Source organism: Hyperolius riggenbachi, chromosome 3 (genome assembly GCF_040937935.1).
Source record: "Hyperolius riggenbachi isolate aHypRig1 chromosome 3, aHypRig1.pri, whole genome shotgun sequence".
NCBI classification, from domain to species: domain Eukaryota; kingdom Metazoa; phylum Chordata; class Amphibia; order Anura; family Hyperoliidae; genus Hyperolius; species Hyperolius riggenbachi.
Genome location: NC_090648.1, coordinates 456,918,318 through 456,942,091, shown reverse-complemented (window position 1 = coordinate 456,942,091; position 23,774 = coordinate 456,918,318). Strand labels below are relative to the sequence as shown.

The window sequence follows — 23,774 nt, the reverse complement described above, 5'->3', positions numbered from 1 at the left end:
TGTATAAACTTTTACGAAGCAGATTTAATGTTTTAGTCTCTGCTTAATTGCAGTGTCTCAAGAGTCCCAGAGTGAAACACATGAACTACTGACCTTTTTATCTTTTCCTCTTACAGTAAAAAGCCCAGGTATCTGCTTAGGAGAGCATTTTATAGCTGTAATTTGTTATCAGTGAGCCGACTGACTCCTGACTGGAGAAAAATTGTCAGTTCCATAGCTAATTATAAACTTTTTTCAGGCAGGGAAAAAAGAAAAAGGAGCACAACATATGTGTCTGTATGCTTGCCACTGTATATGCACATGTCTATCTCACCATGTAATCTCTGGTACACTAAGTCACCTGCAATGATCATTCATGCTGGATTTGTGCACTTTACCGGTGTGTACGGGTGTCCCACAGTGTGTAGTGGGGTATTTTCCTGATAGTGTTCTGATGAAACGCATAGGTTGGAGCTACATCACCACGTGATTGGCTGTTTTAGTTCAAGCAAAGACGCAGGGATCCCAAGGCATAAGTTGGAGAAGCGATCACATGGGATGCTATCCCTCTAGATACATGCGCATGATCTACCGACAATGTTCTTCACTATATGCGAGGTCCATTTTAATTTGTAGTGTGAAAGATCAACAAGATTGGAGCCACATATTGCCGAAAGGATGAGTTGGTCACTTATACGCTGATAAACCTTCCTCCGGCCTAAAGGGGGACACCAGGGTGAGGCCAAACACTGATGGCCCAACTGTATTTTGGGTGGAGGAGAGCTGTGATCCATGTGGAGAAGTGGTGGGCATTGTTACCCTGGAGTTATTTATGCTACGTGCGTTTTCCTTCTTTCCATGTGTGAAAATCGTATCAGTCATACAGAAGGAAAGGACAGCTTATCACTGAATCTGAGTGACTTGTGATTTAAATCGGTCTTCCTGAGACTTTAGACCCAGAGTTGGTGTTTCTTTTTATATCAGGCAGTGGGTGATCTGACCTGCTGCAATACATTAGCTAACCACTATAAATTTACTGCTGCAGTTTGTCTCCTGCTCGTTCTCCACGCTCCATAGGCCAGAACAAGCTGCTTGACAAAAGAGTGAAAGGATGGCTTTGGGCAATCTTAGATGCATGACACTGGTTACTGGGGCAGAGCAGGAGAGGGACATTGCTTTTATGGAAAGCCTGATTTCTTAGCCTATCCTATGCTACACACATTGCATTAAAACCATCAGCAATGCCTACATTGTAAACAAGAATGTAGTGTTTACCGCGCAAGAGCCGATAGAAATATATACATGAGAGAATACGGTTGTTGCATCACACTAAAGCTGGCCATACACTTATAGATTTCCACCCAATGCAGCAAAACAAATCGATTCTTTTCAGAAAGGAAGACTTAAAAGGAATTGAGCACACAACACATTGATTTTTCATAGATTCCAGCAGGGAATCTATTGAAAATCGATCATTTGAACTGTAGTGTTTGATTCCATGCAGCGCTATGGCCTATCGATCATGCACCCCTCTAGCCCCCACCGGCCTATATTTTACATCCTGTCCGATACTTTTGAACGATTTTTGGTTAAAATCAAATCGAACATTTAACCTCCCTGGCGGTATGGACAAGCCTGACTCGTCCAGGGAAAACAGCTGCAAACTGTATAGACAAGTAAGGCTCATCCAGAAGTTCTGCAAGTTTTCACATGCTCTAAAAACCTGCATGGGTAAATTCACACAGATGCGAAAAACTGCACGTTTTCTGCCAAGAAGCTGAAGAGTGGGGAAATTGTGGCCTGGCAGAAAGGGAAAATGTAATTTTTATTTTTTAACATGACTTTTGCATTTGAAACTTTTATTATACTGAACACGTATACTGGCCCAGTGATCTGCAAACTTGGCTCTCCAGCGGTTAAAGAACTACAAGTCCCACAATGCATTTGCCTTTATGAATCAGGACTGTGGCTGTCAGACTCCCGCAATGCATTGTGGGATTTGTAGTTCCCCAACAGCTGGAGAGTCAAGTTTGCAGATCACTGTACTAGCCCCTTGCTTGAAACATTTGGGTAATTTACAGGCAAAAATTTCAATCAAGTATTTAGTTTCGCACCACCAAGATCAAAGGTGTGTAAATCAACACATCCTGTGCAACTGGCAAGAGTCAATATTAGAAACAAAGAAGCAGAAAATCAAATGACGCACCAAGATGTGTAATAACAAAAGGCCTTTATTATTAGAATAAAGGCCTTTTGTTATTGCACATCTTGGTGTGACATTTGGTTTTCTGCATCTTTGATTCAAATACAGGCTAAAATTTCATGCTAATTAATTAAACCACTTTTGCACGGAAATCCAGAAGAATTTGAATGCCAGAAAGGTTAAAGCAATCGCCTCCAATCCGATTTGATCGAAGAGTTCCAATATGCAGGGAACCGAATGGCTAAATCAATGTGTATATGGACACCTTAAAGTGGGATAAAACTCTGACATAAGCATTCAATAAAAATGTGTTTTCCTACTTTTTATTACCCATACAATTACCATATTTGCTTTTGTGCACAAGTAATATTGTCTATTTAAAAATTACAAGTTCCCAAAGTACAGTTTATCTGCTCTGAAAACTGCCATTGCATTTAATTGCATAGCTGCTGTAATCTATAGTACTCACTTCTCAGCCCTCTGCTACTACAGCAGAGATAGCTCATTTTCAGCACAGCAATTAATGTATGGTGATTCTAACAGACAAAGGAATGTAAACAAAAGTTACATGTCACCTCTTCAGATGCAGCAGCAAGCTTTCCACTAAAGAAGAGCTGTGTTTAACTGTTTGAATGCTGTTCTGCTACAATTTTCTTGTGGTAGTAGATTTTATGCTGCACATAATATTTTAGAGCAAAGAAGAAATGCTGAGTTTCAGACCACTTGAAAGAGTTGCAATTCATGGGTGACTTGTAGCAACTACACATCTCCTTTTAAAACGAATGTTATCCAAAGCACCTGTGACTATCCATATCAATCCTGCAGCTGCTGGCACAGACATGTACAGTAGCCAGTTACACATGTGTGCTACATGCTTGCTGGTGTGGTGTAGTGCTGAAGAGCCAGATGTGCTCAGGCAGCACATGCACAATTACAGCCACCTGCAATGCAGGAGTCTAATTATAGGCTCTGTACAGAGTTGCTGCATTGAGTTCAGTTCTCCAGAGGAGAGTCATTCCCAGTGGGAAGGAACGGTGTAAATAACAGCACACGGTTGGAACAGCTTAACCCAACCTATAAATATACAAGCCGGTAATAATACACTATCATCACAATTATGGCTCTGCTGCAACAATGTGAAATATCTCCTGATCTAGGCTTTTCTAACAAACTCTCCGCTTAGAATATAGTTAATCCAGCAAGCAATGGAAAGTTTTCTCAGGTTGGTATTCTGGTTTCCCATAGAATAGACTTTACATTAAACGCATATGAAGGGAACACAGGAAAATCAATTACCACTATCCGAGAGACAGCACCAAATATGTCGCTGTGACATCATTCTGTCACCTCCACGCCATTTGCCTTCCAGTAATTTATGAAACTCTGCAATATACTACACCAAGAATGTAATTATGCATGGAGGCACTGCGGCGGCTGTGGTCTACACACTTTGGGTGGCGGTGGCGTTTGCACTGTAGGCGGTGGTTGTGGTGTACATGCGCACAGGCCTTGGATGGCGGTAGGATTTGGGTGGAGCTAGCGTTCACATTGTAGGCGGTGGTTGTGGTGTACGTGCGCACAGACCTTGGGTGGAGCTGGCGTTCACGTTGTAGGAGGTGGTTGTGGTGTGCGTGCGCTCAGGCCTTGGGTGGAGGTAGGCTTTGGGTGGAGGTGGCATTTGCATTGTAGGCGGTGGTTGTGTTGTGCGTGCACACAGGCCTTGGGTGGAGGTAGGCTTTGGGTGGCAGTGGCATTTGCATTGTAGGCGGTGGTTGTGGTGTGCGTGCGCACAGGCCTTGGGTGGAGGTAGGCTTTGGGTGGCATTTGCATTGTAGGCGGTGGTTGTGGTGTACATGCGCACAGGCCTTGGGTGGCAGAAAGCTTTGGGTGGAGCTAGTGTTCACGTTGTAGGAGGCGGTTGTGGAGTGCGTGCGCACAGGCCTTGGGTGGAGGTAGGCTTTTGGTGGCAGTGGCATTTGCATTGTAGGCGGTGGTTGTGTTGTGCGTGCGCACAGGCCCTTGGTGGAGGTAGGCTTTGGGTGGAGATGGAGACTTTCATACTTAATGTGATGCAACGCAATAACTCAAATCACTGCAAACCCTATGCGAAGTGAAGAGTGCGTTACTGCATGATTAGTGCCTATTGCACATATTATGCATTAATGCAAATGTATGACGTCACAGTAAGTGTAAACAATGGTCACACCCAGACACTGCCAGTCAGCCGGGTGGCATGAAAAACAAAAAAGTAGCCAGGTGGGGAGCGACGGGAGAATGCAGGGTCGGTGCTTCTCTGCGCAGCTCTGCTTACAGCATAGGAGGAGGATGAGGAAGCGAGCTGATAGCCAGATGGTCACCAAAATTAGCTGGGTGGAGCACCCAGCTAAAAGAGCCTGGGGAGAACACTGCACTATGTTCTGATGAAGGGGCCCCCATGATGTGGCCCCGTAACAACTGTCAGCTTTGTGTGTTGACTGAATGCATTGGCTAAGGCCTCTTTTCCACGAATGTCTGAACTCCTCGTTTGTCGAGCAGTTCAGCATCCTATCTGCCACCTAAAACTGCTATTCGGGTGCAAATTAAATGCAGCTGAATGGCAGCGGTTATAACACCACGCGCGTCAAGCGCTGACACGGCGGCGTTACCATGCAGCATAATACTATCTCATGTCATAGCAGAGCACGCTAAACCACTGTTCTCAGATGCAAGTGTGTGTGTGTGTGTGTGTGTGTGTGTGTGTGTGTGTGTGTGTGTGTGTGTGTGTGTGTGTGTGTGTGTGTGTGTGTGTGTGTGTGTGTGTGTGTGTGTGTGTGTGTGTGTGTGTGTGTGTGTGTGTGTGTGTGTGTGTGTGTGTGTGTGTGTGTGTGTGGTCTCCTGTCAGTCGCCTGTGCCAAGTGCTAACAAGCACCCGGCCAGGCGACCATTCAAGAAAAGGGGGGGGGGGGGGGGGGGGGGGGGGGGGGAGGTTGGCCTGAAAATGAATTTGTAAAAACTGTTAATATTCCTAAACAAATAAAGTGGTCTGAGATCGAATTTACAAAAAGAAAAAAAAAAAAAACATTAAAAGGACAACTGAGGTGACATGATGAGATAGGCATGTGGTCTATCCCCTCCGGTTATCCCCCCCCCCACCCTATCCCCATCTCCCCCCCCCTACTCTACCTCCTGGGGGGGTGCAGTGCTGGTGGACTTTTTGCCCCTTGCATGTCACCCCCCTTCCTCCTAAATTTCCTTCTAAATCTCTATTTCCTCCTATCGCTCTTCTTTCTCCTTCTATACTTTCAATTGTTCATTCAGATCTTCAGTTACCAACTGTTAATTTTTATGGTCATCACATAGAAAGAAAATCTCACTCTTCAGATGTGTCACCACCCTTTAAATATTTGAGGATCATTCTGTATGACTTTTACATATTTATGTACGTATGTAGGTATGTACTTTTCATCATTTCCACCATTGTGATGTAATTCTCCCATTTTGTAAACAAATTTCATGTAACTGTACTCCAGTTTTGTACTTTGTTCATTCTCCTTTTTCAAAAAGTTAAATAAACTCAGATTTAACAAGAGATAGACATGTGAATGTACAGTGCTAAACAAATAACCATGCTGTGTTCCTTTCTCTGCCTGAAAGAGTTAAATATCAGGGATGTAAGTGACAGTTTCTGTCCAGGTGGGCCTGAGTCAGACCATAGCATAACCCTCACTAATAAGCAATTTCAGCTATAAAACACTTTCCTATCAGTAAATGGCTTCTGAAAACAAGGAAGAGATAAAAAAAAGGGTCAATAGTTCATAGATTTGAGCTCTGGCATACTTCAATGAAGGGGTCCATTGAGCAGAGACAATGAAACGGGTAAAAACTTAAAAACCAGGATTAAATATAAAATAAATCTGTGGGATATCTAAAAAAAAAAAAAAAGTTATTTTTAGGAGAAGGAGAACAGATACAATTGTTGTTCTCATCAGTTTAATGTTTTACCTTACATTTCCTTTAAAGGGAAGGTCCAAGCAAAATAAAAAAAATTAGTTCCACTTACCTGGGGCTTCTACCAGCCCATGCAGCCATCCTGTGCCCTCGTAGTCACTCACTGCTGCTCCAGACCCCCGCTGGCATTTACGCATTGAACCAGTAATGCGTAAAAATGTATGTGTTAATGTTCCTGCACTAGCGGGAATGCGTACAAATGTACGCAATGCGTCCCGCCGACCTCCGAGGTCGGCAAGCTGCCAGCGGGGGACTGGAGCAGCAGTGACTACGAGAGCACAGGATGGCTGCATGGGGCTGGTAGAAGCCCCAGGTAAGTGAAACTCATTTTTATGTTTTGCTTGGACCTTCGCTTTAAGAGAATACTTTAATGTATTGAGGGATTCCTCAAAATTAAAAAACATTGACGATTTAAATAAGGAAAACAACAAGACAACCCCCCCCCCCCCAAAAAAAAAAATCTCTGCGCAGTTCCATAACCTTTCTCCATACTACAGATATGTCGTGCGCTCTGCCCACTCTGCACAAACATTACTCAACAGCAATTGAATGTTGCACAAGTCTATGACCCTGATGTTCTGTGTGTCTCAATTCCCCCAAGGATAGAGGAGTTCCCTCCGGCTGATCAGGTGCACAAGGCAGAATGTGAAATATAAACCTCTACCTACAAAAGGCAAAAATAGCCAGTTTATGCAAAGCAGCAAAAGAAACTACGCAGACTAAAAAAGCAGCATGAACCACCGGCAAACCTAATATCTAGCGTTACCGCAGACAATAATTGGCCACACACAGCAAGATCTTACTAATGGCAGCACACAGCATGAACCACCGGCAAACCTAATATCTAGCGTTACCGCAGACAATAATTGGCCACACACAGCAAGATCTTACTAATGGCAGCACACAGCATGAAGCACCGGCAAACCTAATATCTAGCGTTACCGCAGACAATAATTGGCCACACACAGCAAGATCTTACTAATGGCAGCACACAGCATGAATCACCAGCAAACCTAATATCTAGCGTTACCGCAGACAAAAATTGGCCACACACAGCAAGATCTTACTAATGATGCCCACGCACGGCACAGTAAAAATGTTTGATTTTCCCGTTTATTCCACCAAAACGATTGATAGTCAAAAATAATCCTTTTCCCATCAAGAAAAGCGAACAATTCTCCTGTTTTTTGATAAAAATCCGATCGGACATGTTGGAAAAAATCTATAAATTCGATCTAATGGAGTAATCAAACAAAATTACCTAATCGAAAAAAAATTGTACCATGTATGGGCACCATAAGATAATTGGGACAATCAGACTGAATATAGGAAAGCGCATTAGAGAGTTTTCAACAGCTATACCAAAAGTTCTTCACCAATGTAACTCTGTGGCCTTGATTACAAAAGAGCACTTGCGACTTGCCGAATTCGCAATCGCGGTGCAAAAAAAAACGCTAGCTAGTGATTGGCGATCTCTAGCAGGCCCCGAAACTACTGCTGCCAGGAAAGCACATAAAGAGTTGACTGCTTATATGCAGTGAACTGAAAAGCTCTTGACTTTAGAACAATAGAACGGTTTTGTTTTTTAATTCAGGTTTAATTTAAAATGAAATTTCACTCTAAACAAAAAAATAATTATGAAAACTGGCACAGGCTGCTCTGCCTTCTCTATACATAAATATAAACATTACCTCCTGCCGGATAAAGAAGCCAGATTTTGGCATCCAGCCTGGCCGGAACTAGGAACCTGTACTGCAGAGTCCGACTTCTGGTGGGATGCCTGTGCAATTCCCGGGGGCCGAGTCTGTCCACAAAGCACTGTGTATCAACTCTGTGCAGTGAGTTCTCAGCTTACACCGAGTCTGAGCTCCACAAACCTACTCGCTATACAGACTTTGCATATTTTAACCAATAAATCCCTGTTGAAAACTGCTGTAAGTATTTTCCCCAATTTCGATCCTGCTTACTCTGCCATAGTTTTATTGCCTGCCTACACCAGGACTGTACTGAAAAGTTTGGGAGGTGGGAGGAAACCGGAGTGCCTAGAGGAAACCCCCAGAAGACACGGGAAGAACATACAAGCTCTGTGCAGATAATGCTCTGGTTGGGATTTGAACTGCTGCAAGGGGAGAGTGCTATTCACTATGCTACTCATAAAAAATGGGTGCATGACTACATGTGTGGCCACCAAAAAATGCCCCAATTCAGAAAGCACTGACTTTCACTGAAAGCACTGACTGGGCACTACTATGCCCAGCCTGATCTCAATCAGAATAAAGCAGCACTCTACTGGAAAAAAATCAAATTGCGCTGCTAGCGATGTACGGTTAAGTGAGCACAATGCTATATGGCCATCGATCCACCATGACTCCATCAACACGATAACATTTTACTGCCCGGCCTGATCTCCCATGCTTTTTTTAATTAAAAAAGGGGAACAAACTCACTCTATATAGATAGTGCTTTGGCTCGGATTCAAACCAGGGACCGAGCGCTGCAAGGCGAGAGAAACATTGTGGCAAAGGAGGCTTAGGCAGGGGCTACACTTGTACTTCAGTTTTCTGTGTGCGTTTTTCTGCACAACATGCGTGTTTATATTCAGAAATACTTTTTTTTCACAGCAACTAAGGTATTTGATAGAGAAAACTCCCACAATGTGCAGAATTGTGCTGCAGGATGTCAGTTTTTTCATTGTGCATGAAAAACAATTTTCAAATGTGAAGTGGCCCATTGGCTAACATGAGTTCTCAGCTGAAATGCATTTTTTGTGCAGAAAACACGCATGAAAATAGACATATGTGGCCCCTGCCTAATGCTAGATACCAGGGCTGTGGAGTCGGAGTCGAGGAGTCGAGCAATTTTGGGCACCTGGAGTCGGAGTCGTTGATTTCATAAACTGAGGAGTTGGAGTCGGGAGTCGGCTGATTTTTGTACAAAATCCACATCCCTGTTAAGTATTAGACTAAGGAGTCTGAGTCGAGGAGCCGGAGTCAGAGCCATTTTGAGTACCTGGAGTCGGAGTTGGAGTCGTGATTTCAACTGAGAAGTCGGAAGATTTTTGTGCCGACTCCACAGCCCTGCTAGATACACACCATACAAATTTCTGATCGATTTCTTCCAACATGTCCGATCTGGATTTTTATCGATTTTTGATTTCTTTTTTTAAATCGATTTTCATACAACTGAGGAAAATTGGTTAAAAAAAAAAAAAAAAAAAAAAGATCGAAGGATCGATCGAAATTCAGATCATACATGTTGGAGATAATCGATCTGGAAGGTAAATCTAACAGAAATTTGTATGGTGTGTACCTAGCATAATACAAATGTTCAAGAATAAACATTTCATGTAACCGAAGTCTGATGTCTGTAGGTGGGATAGACTTCTGGACACTCATTTAAGGTGGCCATACACTTATAGATTTACAGCAGATTCGACCATCAGATAGATTTCTGTCAGATGCCTGTCAAGTCGAATCTGACAGGAATCTTATGTGTGCCACACACTAGGCACAGATTTCTATTGAAAAATCGATCTAAATGCATTATTGAGCCATTAAATCCAATGCAACTCTATGGGCCATCGATCTGCTGCCATCAGCAGATCGACCTAGATCTTCCATACTGTCAGTTCAATCAAATCGATTGAAATCGATCGAAAATCGGCCACAAATCGATCAAATGGGGAATTTGATAGAATTGATTTCTGATCGATCGATTCTATAGAATCGATTGTTCGCTAAAATCGACCAGTGTATGGGCCCCTTAACAGTTAAGCCCCATACACACGCTCAACAGCGGTCTTTTATGCAGCACAATTATCAAACAACTTGTTGTGAAACAAGTTGAACCCCCCCTCCCCCCCCCTCCCCAAAAATGTACTTGCTATTATTCAAACAACGGATAAGATGTCAATGGCTTATCAGTCTTATCAGTTGTTTGATAATTGCGCTGGATAAAAGAACGCTGTTGAGTGTGTGTATGGGGCTGAACAGTTTCAGCCTCAATCACTTGCTTATATTTGCATATATTTACATAATATTAGCATAAAATTCAGGATCTCCTCAAAAATAATTTGCATCTCATTGCCCATCCCCAAAACTACGTTCCCATTGGGGTGTTGCATGGAAAATCCTGGGATTGGGGGGGGGATTGAATCACATTGTGCAATAATGCAATGCATGCACGGCATTATCTGTATGTCTGTATGGCACTTGTATGTTATTCCCACGTCTTCCTCTGGGCACGCTGCCCCCCTCATCACAAGAACATACCAATAAGTTACTGTAAGTGGTTTCTGTTAAACACTGGCCAAAGCCTTGGAAAAGGACATTAGCGCTTTAGAAGCTGTCAGCACTACAGAAACACAAAAGATCAATAATGAATTCCATTTTATAGATTTCAAAAACTATTCAGTGTGAAACAAATGCAAAAGACAAATAATTCTGCATATATAAATAGCCATTTTTTTCTCATTCTGAAACTATTCATTTACTACAAGAACATGCACATGCCATGAAACCCCTTTCCTAGATAACACTACCACATAAAAACACAACAAGCAGTGAAATACTATAAAAAAAAAATACGAATACACAACGAGTCTTCTATAAAAACAATAGGATACATTTTTCAGAACACTGTCTGAAACAAAAGCAACTGAGATACAGCTTTGTAACAAAAGGAGAAAAGAAAAGTTATGTACAGAAACCGCTCTTACCTATAAGCAGTTGTGTCAGGGCCTGGTGGTCTGGTCCCCTCACTCTTCCTACGCTATCAGCAGGCTTATCGCCTGTGTTTCTCAGCACTATCTGCTTCAACAAATGTAACCGAGAAAGCCTCATATGGCATAAAGCCGTACGAAGAGACCCGCGGGGATTAACCTGTCCTTCGGGAGAATACAGAGGCGAACTTCTAAGTAAGGGACCTGGGGATCTTGCATGTCAGCCAGTGTATGGCTGATTTGTAGCAAATCACCTGCCAGATACGTGCAGCACAGCACTTCAATCCAGCAACCTTCAAGCCATCGTCACACACAGAGAAAGCCCACAGTAAGTCTAAGCTGTCCGACATTTTTATACGAGAACATAAAGACATCTCCAAAGGCATATCAGCGCTACTCAATCCCTCCACAAGAATCGACTGTTAAAGAACAGAATTCTACTGGCTAACTCAGGTATGGAGCAAATATGTGTCTCTATGTACACTGATCAGCGCAAGCGCCTACTATAGTCTATAGAACCAGCAATAATCAATAATAATAATAAGTCTAGTGATCGCAGACATCAGATCTATAAAGGCTTCTTCTGGTGGTGCAACCAGTGTAAAGGTACCCATACATAACTCCATTTGTAGCTTGGATATCCCACAGATTTGATCAGAATGATTAAATCTAGCAGAGATCGATGCTGCAGCAGGCCACCCAATGTTCGTTTTCGATCGAAAAAGCAATCAATGCAGAGCGCTGGAAAGATCTCGCTTAAAAGAGCGTCAGTAGCAGCGGTCAATTTTCTGAGACCAACAGACCCGCCGGGAACCCTTAGTAGGAAAGTAAGCATGAAGTATATTAAACGTGTCTATTCTTGTCAAGATCGTTATAACTGCATACATTTTCTGAGTGACAGGTTTAATAATTGTCTTTAAACTGTATATTGTACCTATTTGATCAAAGCTAGGCTTAAATATTATAATATAGTCATCACATATACATAGCAGGAATATGCATAGGAAAAACAAAACTCACTGCCAGTCACACACCCAATAATAAGCAGTATCCTCTTAATGGGAGTCACGGGTTTAATATGGCTTCTGAATCTGTATTATCGACAGCTGAAATTAGTTTGAAAAACGACACTAAATTCTAAAGTCTTTTCACCTGATTAGCTAACAGGCACTGCAGCGGTGCACTCGCTCCCACAACTCCATACGCACCCGCTTTCATAACCCACAGCAACCCGCGCCTGCCTTCCCTTACACCCCCCCCCCCCCCCCCCCGTGCATACATGGTCTGGTAAACACACACAGGTGCAGAAGCTGAGACTTTATTAAGTAGGGAATATACTGGTATACAGGGTCTTGGAAATTACTCTATATAGTACATTAAGTCTAAAAGACCCACATAACATAATAACTCAGCTGTTATCAGATGTATTTGAGCAAAAAGTGCTAAGACTCTAGCATGAGTACAGGCGCCTCGATAAGTCTCCAACAGAGACTCGTATCATCTCGTGCAAGCACATTGACATTATGAGATAGTACAGTGCCTAGCACACAAATAACTATGCTGTGTTCCCTTTTTTTCTTTCTCTGCCCGAAAGAATATGTAAGTGGCAGATCCTGTCTGATTCCAGACTGAGTCAGACTACGGTGTGACCCTCACTGATAAGAAATTACAACTATGAGGGCTCAGCCGCACTTTTATGAGCGCTTGCAATTGATTAGCGGTAAAAATCGCAGCGATCGTGTATGTTTTTACTAATCAATCGCAAGCGCTCAGAAAAGTGCTTATAGTGTGGCTGAGCCCTAAAACACTTTCTTAGCAAAAAAAAAAAATGGCTTCTGAGAGCAGGAAAGAGATAAAAAAGGGTTAATAGATTTTTAGCTCTGGCATAGGTCAATGAATGTGTCATTGAACAAAAACAATAAAACAGTAAAAACTTAACGTAGATCTAAATATAAAATAAAACGAATATCTTATAAAGTCGGTTGTAGGAGAAGGAGGATAGATACAATTGTTTATTTCATTAACTTATTTTCACCTCGGGTATGCTTTCACCCACCTGCCGGATTGTGCACCCCACCGACGGGGGAAGACGTACGACAGCATTAAAAAAAAAAAAAAAAAAAAAAAAAAAAAAAAATGAAAAAAAGAAACAACAGAACAGCGTCTGTCAGGTGGTGTAAGGAGAAACGATGCCCTCAGACGGTTCAGGCATGCATGATCTTTAAGCAACTTCAGGGTACAACAATATTCTTTGATGAAATGGTCCCCCCCAAACAGCCGCCGCAACCTGCACTGTTTCTACTTCCTGATTCATGGTCAGAGATCAAATTACAACTTGTGATTAGACACAAATGAGGGGGAATTAGACAGTCTAAACTCTCTAAATAAATACAGGGTGCATTTCTCTGTTTTCCTTCTGTCCTGTGCAAGAGTTCAGGTCCACTTTAATAGATTTGGATGATCCAGGAAAGCGCACATCACCTAATTTGCAAACGATAGATCATATTCCAAGTTCTGTGACAGCTTCACTTATAATCATCCAGTGACTAACATTACATGATTTGCAAGGCTGAAAATCACAAGGTCAGTCATGCAAAGTAAATGCTGATAGAGAATGGCTGCGGAGACTGAGGAGTTCTGGGAACTGAGCAGCACCGCACACCCTGCAGGCATCAGACATAATGTATAACGGATTATAAACATTAAGTGCCTCTAATGTAAAGGCAAAATGACAGAATGTTCGGGGGGAAGTTATATACATAACACAGTTCTTCCAATTCAGGCTGTAGTATAGGCAGGCTGAAATGCAAGAAATGCTTAAAAAGGAACCTGAAGCAAGAGGTCTATGGAAGCTGCTAAATGCATTTCCTTTTAACTACTTAAGTACCAGCGGTCTCTGCCCCCTTAAGGACCAGAGACTGCTGGTACTAGAAACGGCAGAACACCGTCGAACAACAACGAATTGCCACGCATACCCGCCGCAATCGCAGTCACTGCCGCACGTCGGGAACCTGGGCCACCCACTCTGTCATCCCACTTTCATTGGCTCCTGACCCTGCCTACCAATGGGAGCGGCTTACATGGATACACAGTGTCAGGAGCCAATGAAATCGGCTTCTGACCTGCAGTTATGGAGACGGCAGAGCGAGTGAGCTGCGGCGGGGAGACAGCGTCGCGATGGTCGGGAGCGTCGAAAGCGGCAAGAACACGTGGCGTCGGTTGATTGAAATCTATTCCCTGCGAGCCAGGAAGCCACCAAAACAGGGTGTAGATTTCAATCATTGCGGTAGTTAAAGAGACACTGAAGCGAAAAAAAAAATATGATATAATGAATTGGTTGTGTACTATGAATAATTACTAGAAGATTAGCAGCAAAGAAAATATTCTCATACTTTTATTTTCAGGTATATAGTGTTTTTTCTAACATTGCATCATTCTATAATATGTGCAGATTACACAACACTCAGCATTCAAAATGAGTCTTTCAGAGCAGTCTGTGAAGTAATGAGCTCTCCTCTAGCAGAGGAAAAGTAAATAGTCCAGGAACAGTTGAGATAATAAAAGTCAGATAACGGCCCTCTCCACGACTAACTTAGTCGGAGAGCTTAATGGCGTGTTTGCATAGAGATAACAACTGGAGTTTCTCAACTCTTCCTGTACTGGAAACAATTAGACTGATGTATCTGATCTTAATGTTTTATTTCTTAGCTGTGCTACACATACAAATCATAATATCATCATTTTTTTTTCGCTCCAGTGTCTCTTTAAACAATACTGGCTGGCTATCCTGCGGACCTCTTCGGCTGCAGTAGTGTCTGAATCACACACCTGAAACAAGCATCCGGCTAATCTAGACAGATTTTGCCAGAAACATCTTCTCTGCAAGCGTGTTCATGGTCTATGGCTAAAAGTATTGTAGGCAGAGATCTGCAGGACAGCCCGGCAACAAAATACAAGGTGGTGTAATGATCATTAGACCATGATTCATTTCCAGTCAGAGATATCAATATTTTGCTGTTTTGGGCGGACACATACAATTACTGAATTCACTGGTTCTGGACCCACACAGTTGAAATCCACGTCCTGCATGTGGCTGCGCAGATCTGACAGGATGTAGATTTCAACACTCGTTGCTGCAGCAGATCACTCGCCCTGCCGTCTATATGATGGCAGAGCTGTGTGAGCTGCTCAGGAGCCGATTTCATTGGCTCCTAAACCTGTCACCACTGTAAGCCAATCCCATTGACCCACATTGATTGACAGCGTCAGGAGACAATGAAAGCGGCTCCTGACCGGCGCACAGCACTCTGTCGTCATAGGGATGGCAGAGACAGCAACCTGCGGCGGGGATAGAATGGCATGACCGGTGGGGGCAACGGATGATTACAGCAATTTGTCGGTAAGTGCCGCTTTACCGTGCCAGCAGTCTCTGGTCCTTAAGGGGGCAGAGACTGCTGGTACGGAAGTAGTTAAAGAGGAGCTGTTAGGTATAAGGTCTCAGAGAAAATAAACACATATATCAGTAGCTAAAGATTGGCTGTACTTACATTACATATGCATTTCACTGTCCACGTTTGGATTTCACAGAATTTTTATATAGTATATGCAGAGAATGATGCTCCTGACAGCCCATGGCAGGTTCCATGTTTGTGAAGCCAAATGTGTCGTCATGTCCTGCCTGCTTCCCTATTCACAGAGGAGCTCCTACAGAATAACACAGTGTGCAGTGAATATTAATGAGCCATGTGGCTAGGAACAATAGCGGACTCCTGCAGAGTACTCTTCCCGGAGATTTATCTGTGCTGTGGCTGGACTGAGTTAGAAGCTGCTGAAACTTGATCCCGTCTTCTCCTTAGCAGCCGAGGGGAGGGCCCCAGAATGCTTTGCAGTATGGAATGCGGCTTGCGTCCTCCTTAGGAGCTTAGCTGTGCTGATAAGCACACATTAAATGTAAGAGAGATTTTTATCTTTAGTAATGTCTTTTTGGCTTCTGTCTAAACTGTTTAACACAGGAGAATAGAGGTTTAAATTAGCTTCTGCAGCCTGACAGTTACTCTTTAAGCAACTAATTTATTCTGTGTTTAGGAACAAAGTTATCTGAATGACTCACCTGAACCAGTATAACTCATGAGTAGACTTCTTTCTAATGCACAATTTATAAACTGTAGCCAGAGGATCGGCATTACAACCACAAAACTAACATTTTAAAGGGTCAGCAAGGGTGGCTAGCATTTTGTTGACAGGTATTGTTCACCATGAAATAAGCAGTTCAGATATACCTACCAGATGGAGCACTGAGTAAAGGTGCTAAAGGTGCATTGCTGACAGGTGGACCAGAGGGAGGTGCTGGCGCTCTCGTCAAGGAAGGGGACGATGTGGGAGGCGGCCCTAGAGGTTGCCGGTTGGGTTGTGCGAGGCTCATTGTTGGTGCTGGAGGACCTGGAAACAGCAACAGATGCTAGTTACAATCAAATCAAGTCAACCAAAATCACATTTGTGCAAGTCTTTAAAGGACAACTGAAGCAAAAGGTGTATGGAGGCTGCCAAATTAATTTCCTGTTACAATACCAGTTGCCTGGCAGCCCTATTTGACAATAATGTCAGAAACACCCGATCTGCTGCATGCTTGTTCAGGGTCTATGGCTAAAAAAGTGTTACGAAAGGTACGCACAATACAATTTTCTGACAGATTTGCTGTCAGATCAACTATTTCCAACAAGTCCGATCTGATTTCAAATCGATTTTCCAATCTATTTCCCATAGAAGTCAACGGGAAAAAAAAAAAAACAAACAAAAAAGCAAAAAAAAACCACCACCACACACAGTCATATATGATCCATTACCCTTCTACAATATAGGGTTAAAGCAAACCTGAAATGAGGTATATGGAGGCTGGCATATGTATTTCCAGTTGCCCGACAGCACTGCTGATCTCTTTGGCTGCAGTAGTGTCAGAGAATCAGCAGGACTGCCAACTGGTATGGTTTAAAGGGGAACTGAAGTGAGAAGAATGTGGAGGCTGCCATATTTATTTCCTTTTAATCAATACTAGTTTTCTGGCAGCCCTGCTGATCCTCTGCCTCTAATACTATTAGCCATAGCCCCTGGACAAGCATGCAGATCAGGTGTTTCAGACTTTAAAGTCAGATCTGACAAGACTAGCTGCATGCTTGTTTCTGGTGTACTTCAGATACTACTGCAGAGAAATAGACCAGCAGGGCTGCCAGGCAACTGGTATTGATTAAAAGGAAATAAATATGGCAGCCTCCACATTCTTCTCACTTCAGTTTCCCTTTAATAAAGTAAAAGCGCACTTATTCTCATTGCTGTAATCTGCACATTTTTCCTTTTCACTTCAGTGGAGCTGTGTGCGGCTGAACTGACAGCTGGGCATAGCTCTTGATTTACATACCAGTTCATACTCTGTATTTATTCCTGCCACTCGGCCACTGCTTAGGAGTTCACCGCGACAATAAGCTGAAGTATGTGAAATCCTTTTGGTAGGTAAATTAAGTCTCTAAAGAGGAAATGTAATTATTCATTGTAACCATAGACTAGAAGACATTTACTTGAGGGCTTTTCACACGTTCAAAGTGTATATGTGTTTATGTCTCCTATGCATAATGCATATACTGTATTTTGTATTTGGTTATCGTGCAGATTTGCTTTTTCGCCCTAAACAACAACAACCAAAATACCAATTTTCCTAAAAAATGGAAGCAGGCTGTTCTTTTAAAGATAGCAAGAAAGCACACTAAAAAACCAGCAAAAAGACAAGTCTAAATGCTAACATGATTGTCCTATGGAAAACTACTTGAAAGTGACATGCTCTTGCAAAAATTCATGGGAATGCACATAGTGTGACAGCACCGTAAAAGCTAACTGTAGTAGTACATTTAATGTTGTGACACATTAAAGCAGACGTGAACTTCATCTCTGCTCTGAAAGATAAGTAACCGCATAATAACCTTTACAGAAAAACATTCCTTTGGTACATCTTGGTCACAGCTGATACAAATCATGCAATACATCTGCACTGTGTCTACATCCTGCTTTCACGGAAGCAGACAGAGAGAACATCCTGTGTTTACAAATTAGCTGCTCTGCCATGGCAGCCTGCTGACACAGCTGAGAGATCAAACTACAGTTGTGATTAGTGACAGATGAGAGGAAATTAGACTGGCTAAACCTTCTAAATACATACAGGGTGCATTTCTCTGTTTTCCTTCTGCCCTGTGCAAGAGTTCATCTCCACTTTAATCATCACTTTCTGTGCAAGTTTGATAGCCTTTTTTCCTCTCAGACTTAACATGCAAAGGTCCTTCCCAGCCATGACTGAGATCGGCACAATTAGCAGACTTGCAGAAGCTGAATGTTGTGTATGAAGCCTAGTAATGAATGGGAACCTACACAGTGTGAAGATGCTCTAGAAACATTCCTTCTATGAAGTGTTCCCAAGGGCTGGACTGTCTGCCGCTTCCTCGCCCAGCACTGCTCTGCAGACTAGTTTTACAATGCCGAGGTCTCCTGGCGAGCATGACCTTCAGTTTGTGTAGCACAAAGTTACAAGTACCTTTAAAAAGGGACACTTAAGTCAGGAATTAAAAAAAAAAAAAAAAAAAAAAAAAAAAAAAATCAGTTTTACTTTCCTGGGGCTTCTACCAGCCCCTTGCAGCCGTCCCGTGCCATTGCAGTCACTGACAGAGCCTCCGGTCCCCCGCTGCCAGCTAGATTAGTTTTCGCTGACAGGCCCTGACAGGGAGTCGGTGGGCTTTTTGCACCTGTACAGGTCTGGCCACGTGTATCCTTCTTCATGTTCCCATTCTCAATAGCGTCCTCCACAGGTGCAGGACGCTATTGCGGATGGGAACACGAAGGATACGTGTGGCCAGGCCTGTCAGCAAAAATGAAACTACGGTAGCTGGCGGCAAGGGACAGGAGGCTCCGTGAGTGACTGCAAGGGCACGGGACGACTGGAGGGAGCTGGTAGAAGACCCAGGAAAGTAAGACTTATTTTTTATTCCTGGCTTAAGTATCCCTTTAAAAGTAACCCTGCAACGTGAGATATGGGGGCAGCTAGATTTACCTTTTTAACCAATGGCGGCAGCCTGTCCTCGTGCATACACACGTGTCCACATGTGCCAAGAATCAAACATGTACAGGTGCACGCAAGCTCTTTTATAAAGGTCTTAAATGCCAGGCAGTAAGACACTTGGACATGATCCTCCTAACAGGGAATTTCTGTGTGCCAACATCCAAAAATGGGAATGGCATGCCTCAGGCACTGCTGAGAAAAGAGCAACGGGCCAAAGTTACCAACTCCTTCCAGCTTCACTCTGCTGATGGAATCCACAAAACGGAAACCCTCACCCCATAGGTCGTCTTGTTATCATTGTAGTATACTCACCTATCAGGGACAGCTTTGTGTCCTGTTTAATTCCTTGCTTTCTCTTTCTTAGATGTGGTATTTGGCAGCCATCTTGGAAGATGGTGGAGCTTCTGTGCTGTACTTCAGAAGAGAAGGATGACTGGGTGCCAGCACAAGGTTTACTAGAGGTACATTTTTCTATCTACAGATCGGAATGGTTTTGTTAATCCCGTTCTACTTTATAGCAGAGTAACTATCCCACAAGCCTTCACTGTTAAACCACTGCTGGAAAGTCCACTTTCCAGGAAAGTCCTAAACAGGACTTTCCTGGAACAGCATAGTATTATTTTATATTAAAAATATGCATTTAGGCTTTACACAGGTATTCAACCACAGTTTATTCAGCAGCCACACAGACAAATCCGTAACAATAAAAAAAAAAAAAAAAAAAATGATACATGATCTATATCTATCTCTGTTCTCAAGAAAAAGTGTTTCTGAAAGGGAACCTAAAGCGAAAGGGATATGGATCTACTTACCCGTGGCTTTCTCCAGCTTCTTCCTGGCGACATGTCCCGCAACGCAGCTCCGCTCGCAGCCCGCATCCCGGTGTCGCAGTAGTTCTGCGTCTGCGCAATACACCATGGACAACGTGGCTGTGATTGACAGCGGCGCTCACGCAGGCACAGTACGAGGCCGACCGGTCAGCACCGGCGTGAATAGCGGGCCGCGGGCTGCGAGCAGAGCTGAGTCGTGGAACGTGCCACTGGGTAGGAGCTGGAGGAAGGCACGGGTAAGTAGATGGTGGGGGAGGAACTTAAAACGGCTGATGATTCCTTTAAAGGATACCCGAACTGAAATGTGACGTAATGAGATAGACATGTGTATGTACAGTGCCTAGCACACAAATAACTATGCTGTGTTCCTTTTTTTTCCTTTCTCTGTCTGAAAGAGTTAAATATCAGGTATGAAAGTGGCTGACTCAGTCCTGACTCAGACAGGAAGTGACTACAGTGTGACCCTCACTGATAAGAAATTCCCCTTTTTATCTCTTTCTTGCTCTCAGAAGCCATTTTCTGCTAGGAAAGTGTTTTATAGTTGGATTTTATTATCAGTGAGGGTCACACTGTAGTCACTTCCTGCCTGAGTCAGGACTGAGTCAGCCACTTACATACCTGATATTCAACTCTTTCAGGCAGAGAAAGAAGAAAAGGAACACAGCATAGATATTTGTGTGCTAGGCACTGTACATACCCATGTCTATCTCATCATGTCACATGTCACTTCGGGTATCCTTTAAGCAATACCAGTTCCCTGGCAGTCCTGCTGATGGTCTGCCTCCAATACTTTTAGCTATAGACCTGAACAAGCATGCAGATCAGAGGTTTCTGACAAAATCTGACAAGATTAAGCTGGATGCTCGTTTCAGGTGTGATTCAGACACTACTGCAGTCAAAGAGATTAGCATGGCATTGTTTATAAGGTAATAAATATGGCAGCCTCCATATTCTTCCAGTTGGCCTTTAAAGAAAACCTGTGACTAATTTAAACAGAAATCAGATACTTATCTTGGGGAGGAGAAAACTTCCTAATGACCTTTCCTCCATCCCTCTTTTCCATTGCTGACAGCCCGTACCTCACTCCCACACGGTAATCTACGCCACTGCATGCATGCCCCCTAGCGGCTTTCCCCTTGAACTCCAGCAGAAACAGCCCAGCCCAATCAGGTTTGCTCTACTGCGCAGGTGCAAAGTGTCTGCGTTTGTGCAGTAGAGCAAACTTAATTGGGCCCGGAGACCAAGGGGAAAGCCGATACTGCGTCTGCACACATCGGCAACAAGCGGATCTCCGGGGGTCCCATCGCTGGATCCCCTCTGTTGGGGAGGAAAGGGGGAAGCATCTTTAGGATCCCGAGGCTTCCCCCTCCCACGGTAAGTACCTTTTCTCCTTCAGGTACACTAAGAATTGTACACTAGAAAACCAGTTCTACAGAATTTCTCAGAGATGAAAATTTGTCCCATTATATATTCTAATTTCAACACAGGCAGCACGGTGACATAGTTGATAGCACTCTTGCCTTGCTGTGCAGAGTCTCTGGTTCAAATCTGATCCTGAACACTATCTTTTTTCCTCTTTCACACCAAAACGTTGCGTTTTAGGGGACGTTAAGGTTGCATAACGTGCCCCTAACGCAACGCATGGTAGTGTTGAGGTTGGACGTCAGATTGAGCTGCGTTATGAGGCTCTTGGTGCTATCCTGGGAAGTCCGGATCTTTTCAATGATTCGGATGATTCGAATCAGATAATTGAAAAGATCCGGATCTTTGAACCGAATCTTTGAATCATTTTACTAGGGAAGCAGGAAGCAAGGGTGCAGCAGAGAGAGGTGTAGGAGAATGAGGGCGCATTGAGGGTGCTAATGGGGAAGGGAGAGAGATGCAGCAGGAAGATTGTGCTTGTGCACAGAAGCTGCAGTTCCTGTTTCTTCCAGACATCCACTGTCAACCAAATCGTTCATTGTGATGATCCGGATAATTCGACTCACAAAAAAGATCCGGATCAAAGATCCGAATTGTTCATGATCTGGACAACACTACAGTGCAGTAAATATTAATTAGCCATGTGGCTAGGAACAATAGCGGACTCTCCCCTTACTGAGCATGTGCAAACAGTCTAACGCAGTTAAAACCACCTATAACGCACAGCATGCTGCACTTTCTTTGAACGTCCAGAGTTACACTGTAACGCAATGTGGGCACTGTGAACAGCCCATTGATTTTTCATTACTGTGAGTTGGGCTGCGTTACAGGCTGCTCTAACCTGCGCCTGTAACGTCCCACTGTGAAAGCAGCCTTTGTGAAGGTTTCCTCTGGGAATCCTGGTTCTCCCCACTCAAACATGCATAAAACATACTGGTACGTGATCTGAAACCTCCACATGTCTGGCTTCAGACTACATTAGACCAGGACTAAGGTAGGCTTTAGATTGTGAGCTACCCTGAGGCACAGTAGTTTATGTATGTACTGCAGAAGATGCCAGTGCTCTATAAATATACAAAAAAAAACACATTTAGTAGGATCTTCAAGGACATATCAGGACTAGGAATGGTCAATGAGATGCAAATAATTTTGAGTTCATGCAAGCATTATGCAAGATTACGCAGCTTGAAATTGAACCAAATTAAATTCTGCTGAGGTAAAATTTGAATGGTCCATTTTTTTGCTGCATTAATTTGCATACACAAGTTGCATAATCCATTGCATCAACTCCAAATTATTTGCATCTCATCGTCCATCCCTAATCAGGTCAAAGCAGGCACCCTTTCCACAGCCATGCGTACTCCTGCCCATTCGTACTAGGTGCACTAAATGTAATTGGGATGAGTTCAGGCCACACTAGAGCTCTTTTTACTTCTAATCACAATCATATTTACTATAGTGAGTTGCCTGCAGTTTTGTGCTGCTCTATTTTTCACAGTGGATTAGTATATAGTAATAGTGATTTCCTACCACATTTTTCATGACAACACATTAATACTACTATTAGTGTGTATTATGGTGGTTGCCCTATATCAGCTATTCTCAACCGGGGTTCCGAGAACCCTCCTGGAGTTCCGTGTCAATTTGACACTTCCGCGGGACAATATAGTCCCGCTTCTCCATAGCTGCTCCACAGCATAGCAGCGGCGGCAGCAGCAGGATTCATTCTTGCTGCTGCGAGTGATGCGGCGGATGGATCTACAAAGCAGCCGCATCACCCGAAAGCCAGCTCTATAGTTCCGGCACACGCAGAGTTCTAACAGGATCTCAGCTTCAAGGAGGAAAATAAGTCAGATGGTAAGTATGGGGTTTTTTTTTTTTGTTCCCTGCACTGACACCAATGACTAAAGCAGCCACAGAAAGAAGGGAGAAAGCAGCACACACACGGACAAAGCAGTCACAGAAACGGGGGACAAGCAGTCACAGAAATAGGGGACAAAGCAGCCACAGAGAGGGGGGAAAGCAGTCACAGAAAGGGAGACAAAGCAGCCACAGAGAGGGGGGAAAGCAGTCACAGAAAGGGGGACAAAGCAGCCACAGAGAGGAGGGACAAAGCAGTCACAGAAACGGGGGACAAGCAGTCACAGAAATAGGGGACAAAGCAGCCACAGAGAGGAGGGACAAAGCAGTCACAGAAAGGGGGACAAAGCAGCCACAGAGAGGAGGGACAAAGCAGTCACAGAATCGGCGGACAAGCAGTCACAGAAAGGGGGACAAAGCAGCCACAGAGAGGAGGGACAAAGCAGTCACAGAAAGGGGGACAAAGCAGCCACAGAAAGGGGGACAAAGCAGCCACAGAGAGGAGGGACAAAGCAGTCACAGAAAGGGGGACAAAGCAGCCACAGAGAGGAGGGACAAAGCAGCCACAGAGAGGGGGGAAAGCAGTCACAGAAAGGGGGACAAAGCAGCCACAGAAAGGGGGACAAAGCAGCCACAGAGAGGAGGGACAAAGCAGCCACAGAGAGGGGGGAAAGCAGT

At 43.6% G+C, this 23,774-nt stretch overlaps 1 protein-coding gene across 1 annotated transcript in view; it reads right to left on the bottom strand.

The window, feature by feature from the left end:
• Positions 1 to 23,774, bottom strand: part of SEC24A (SEC24 homolog A, COPII coat complex component) — a 93,872-nt gene that overhangs the window by 37,356 nt on the left and 32,742 nt on the right. The window contains exon 3 of the mRNA XM_068277915.1: positions 16,173 to 16,328. Within this exon, the coding sequence (XP_068134016.1) occupies positions 16,173 to 16,328 (156 nt within the window). The remainder of the gene's footprint in view (positions 1 to 16,172; positions 16,329 to 23,774) is intronic.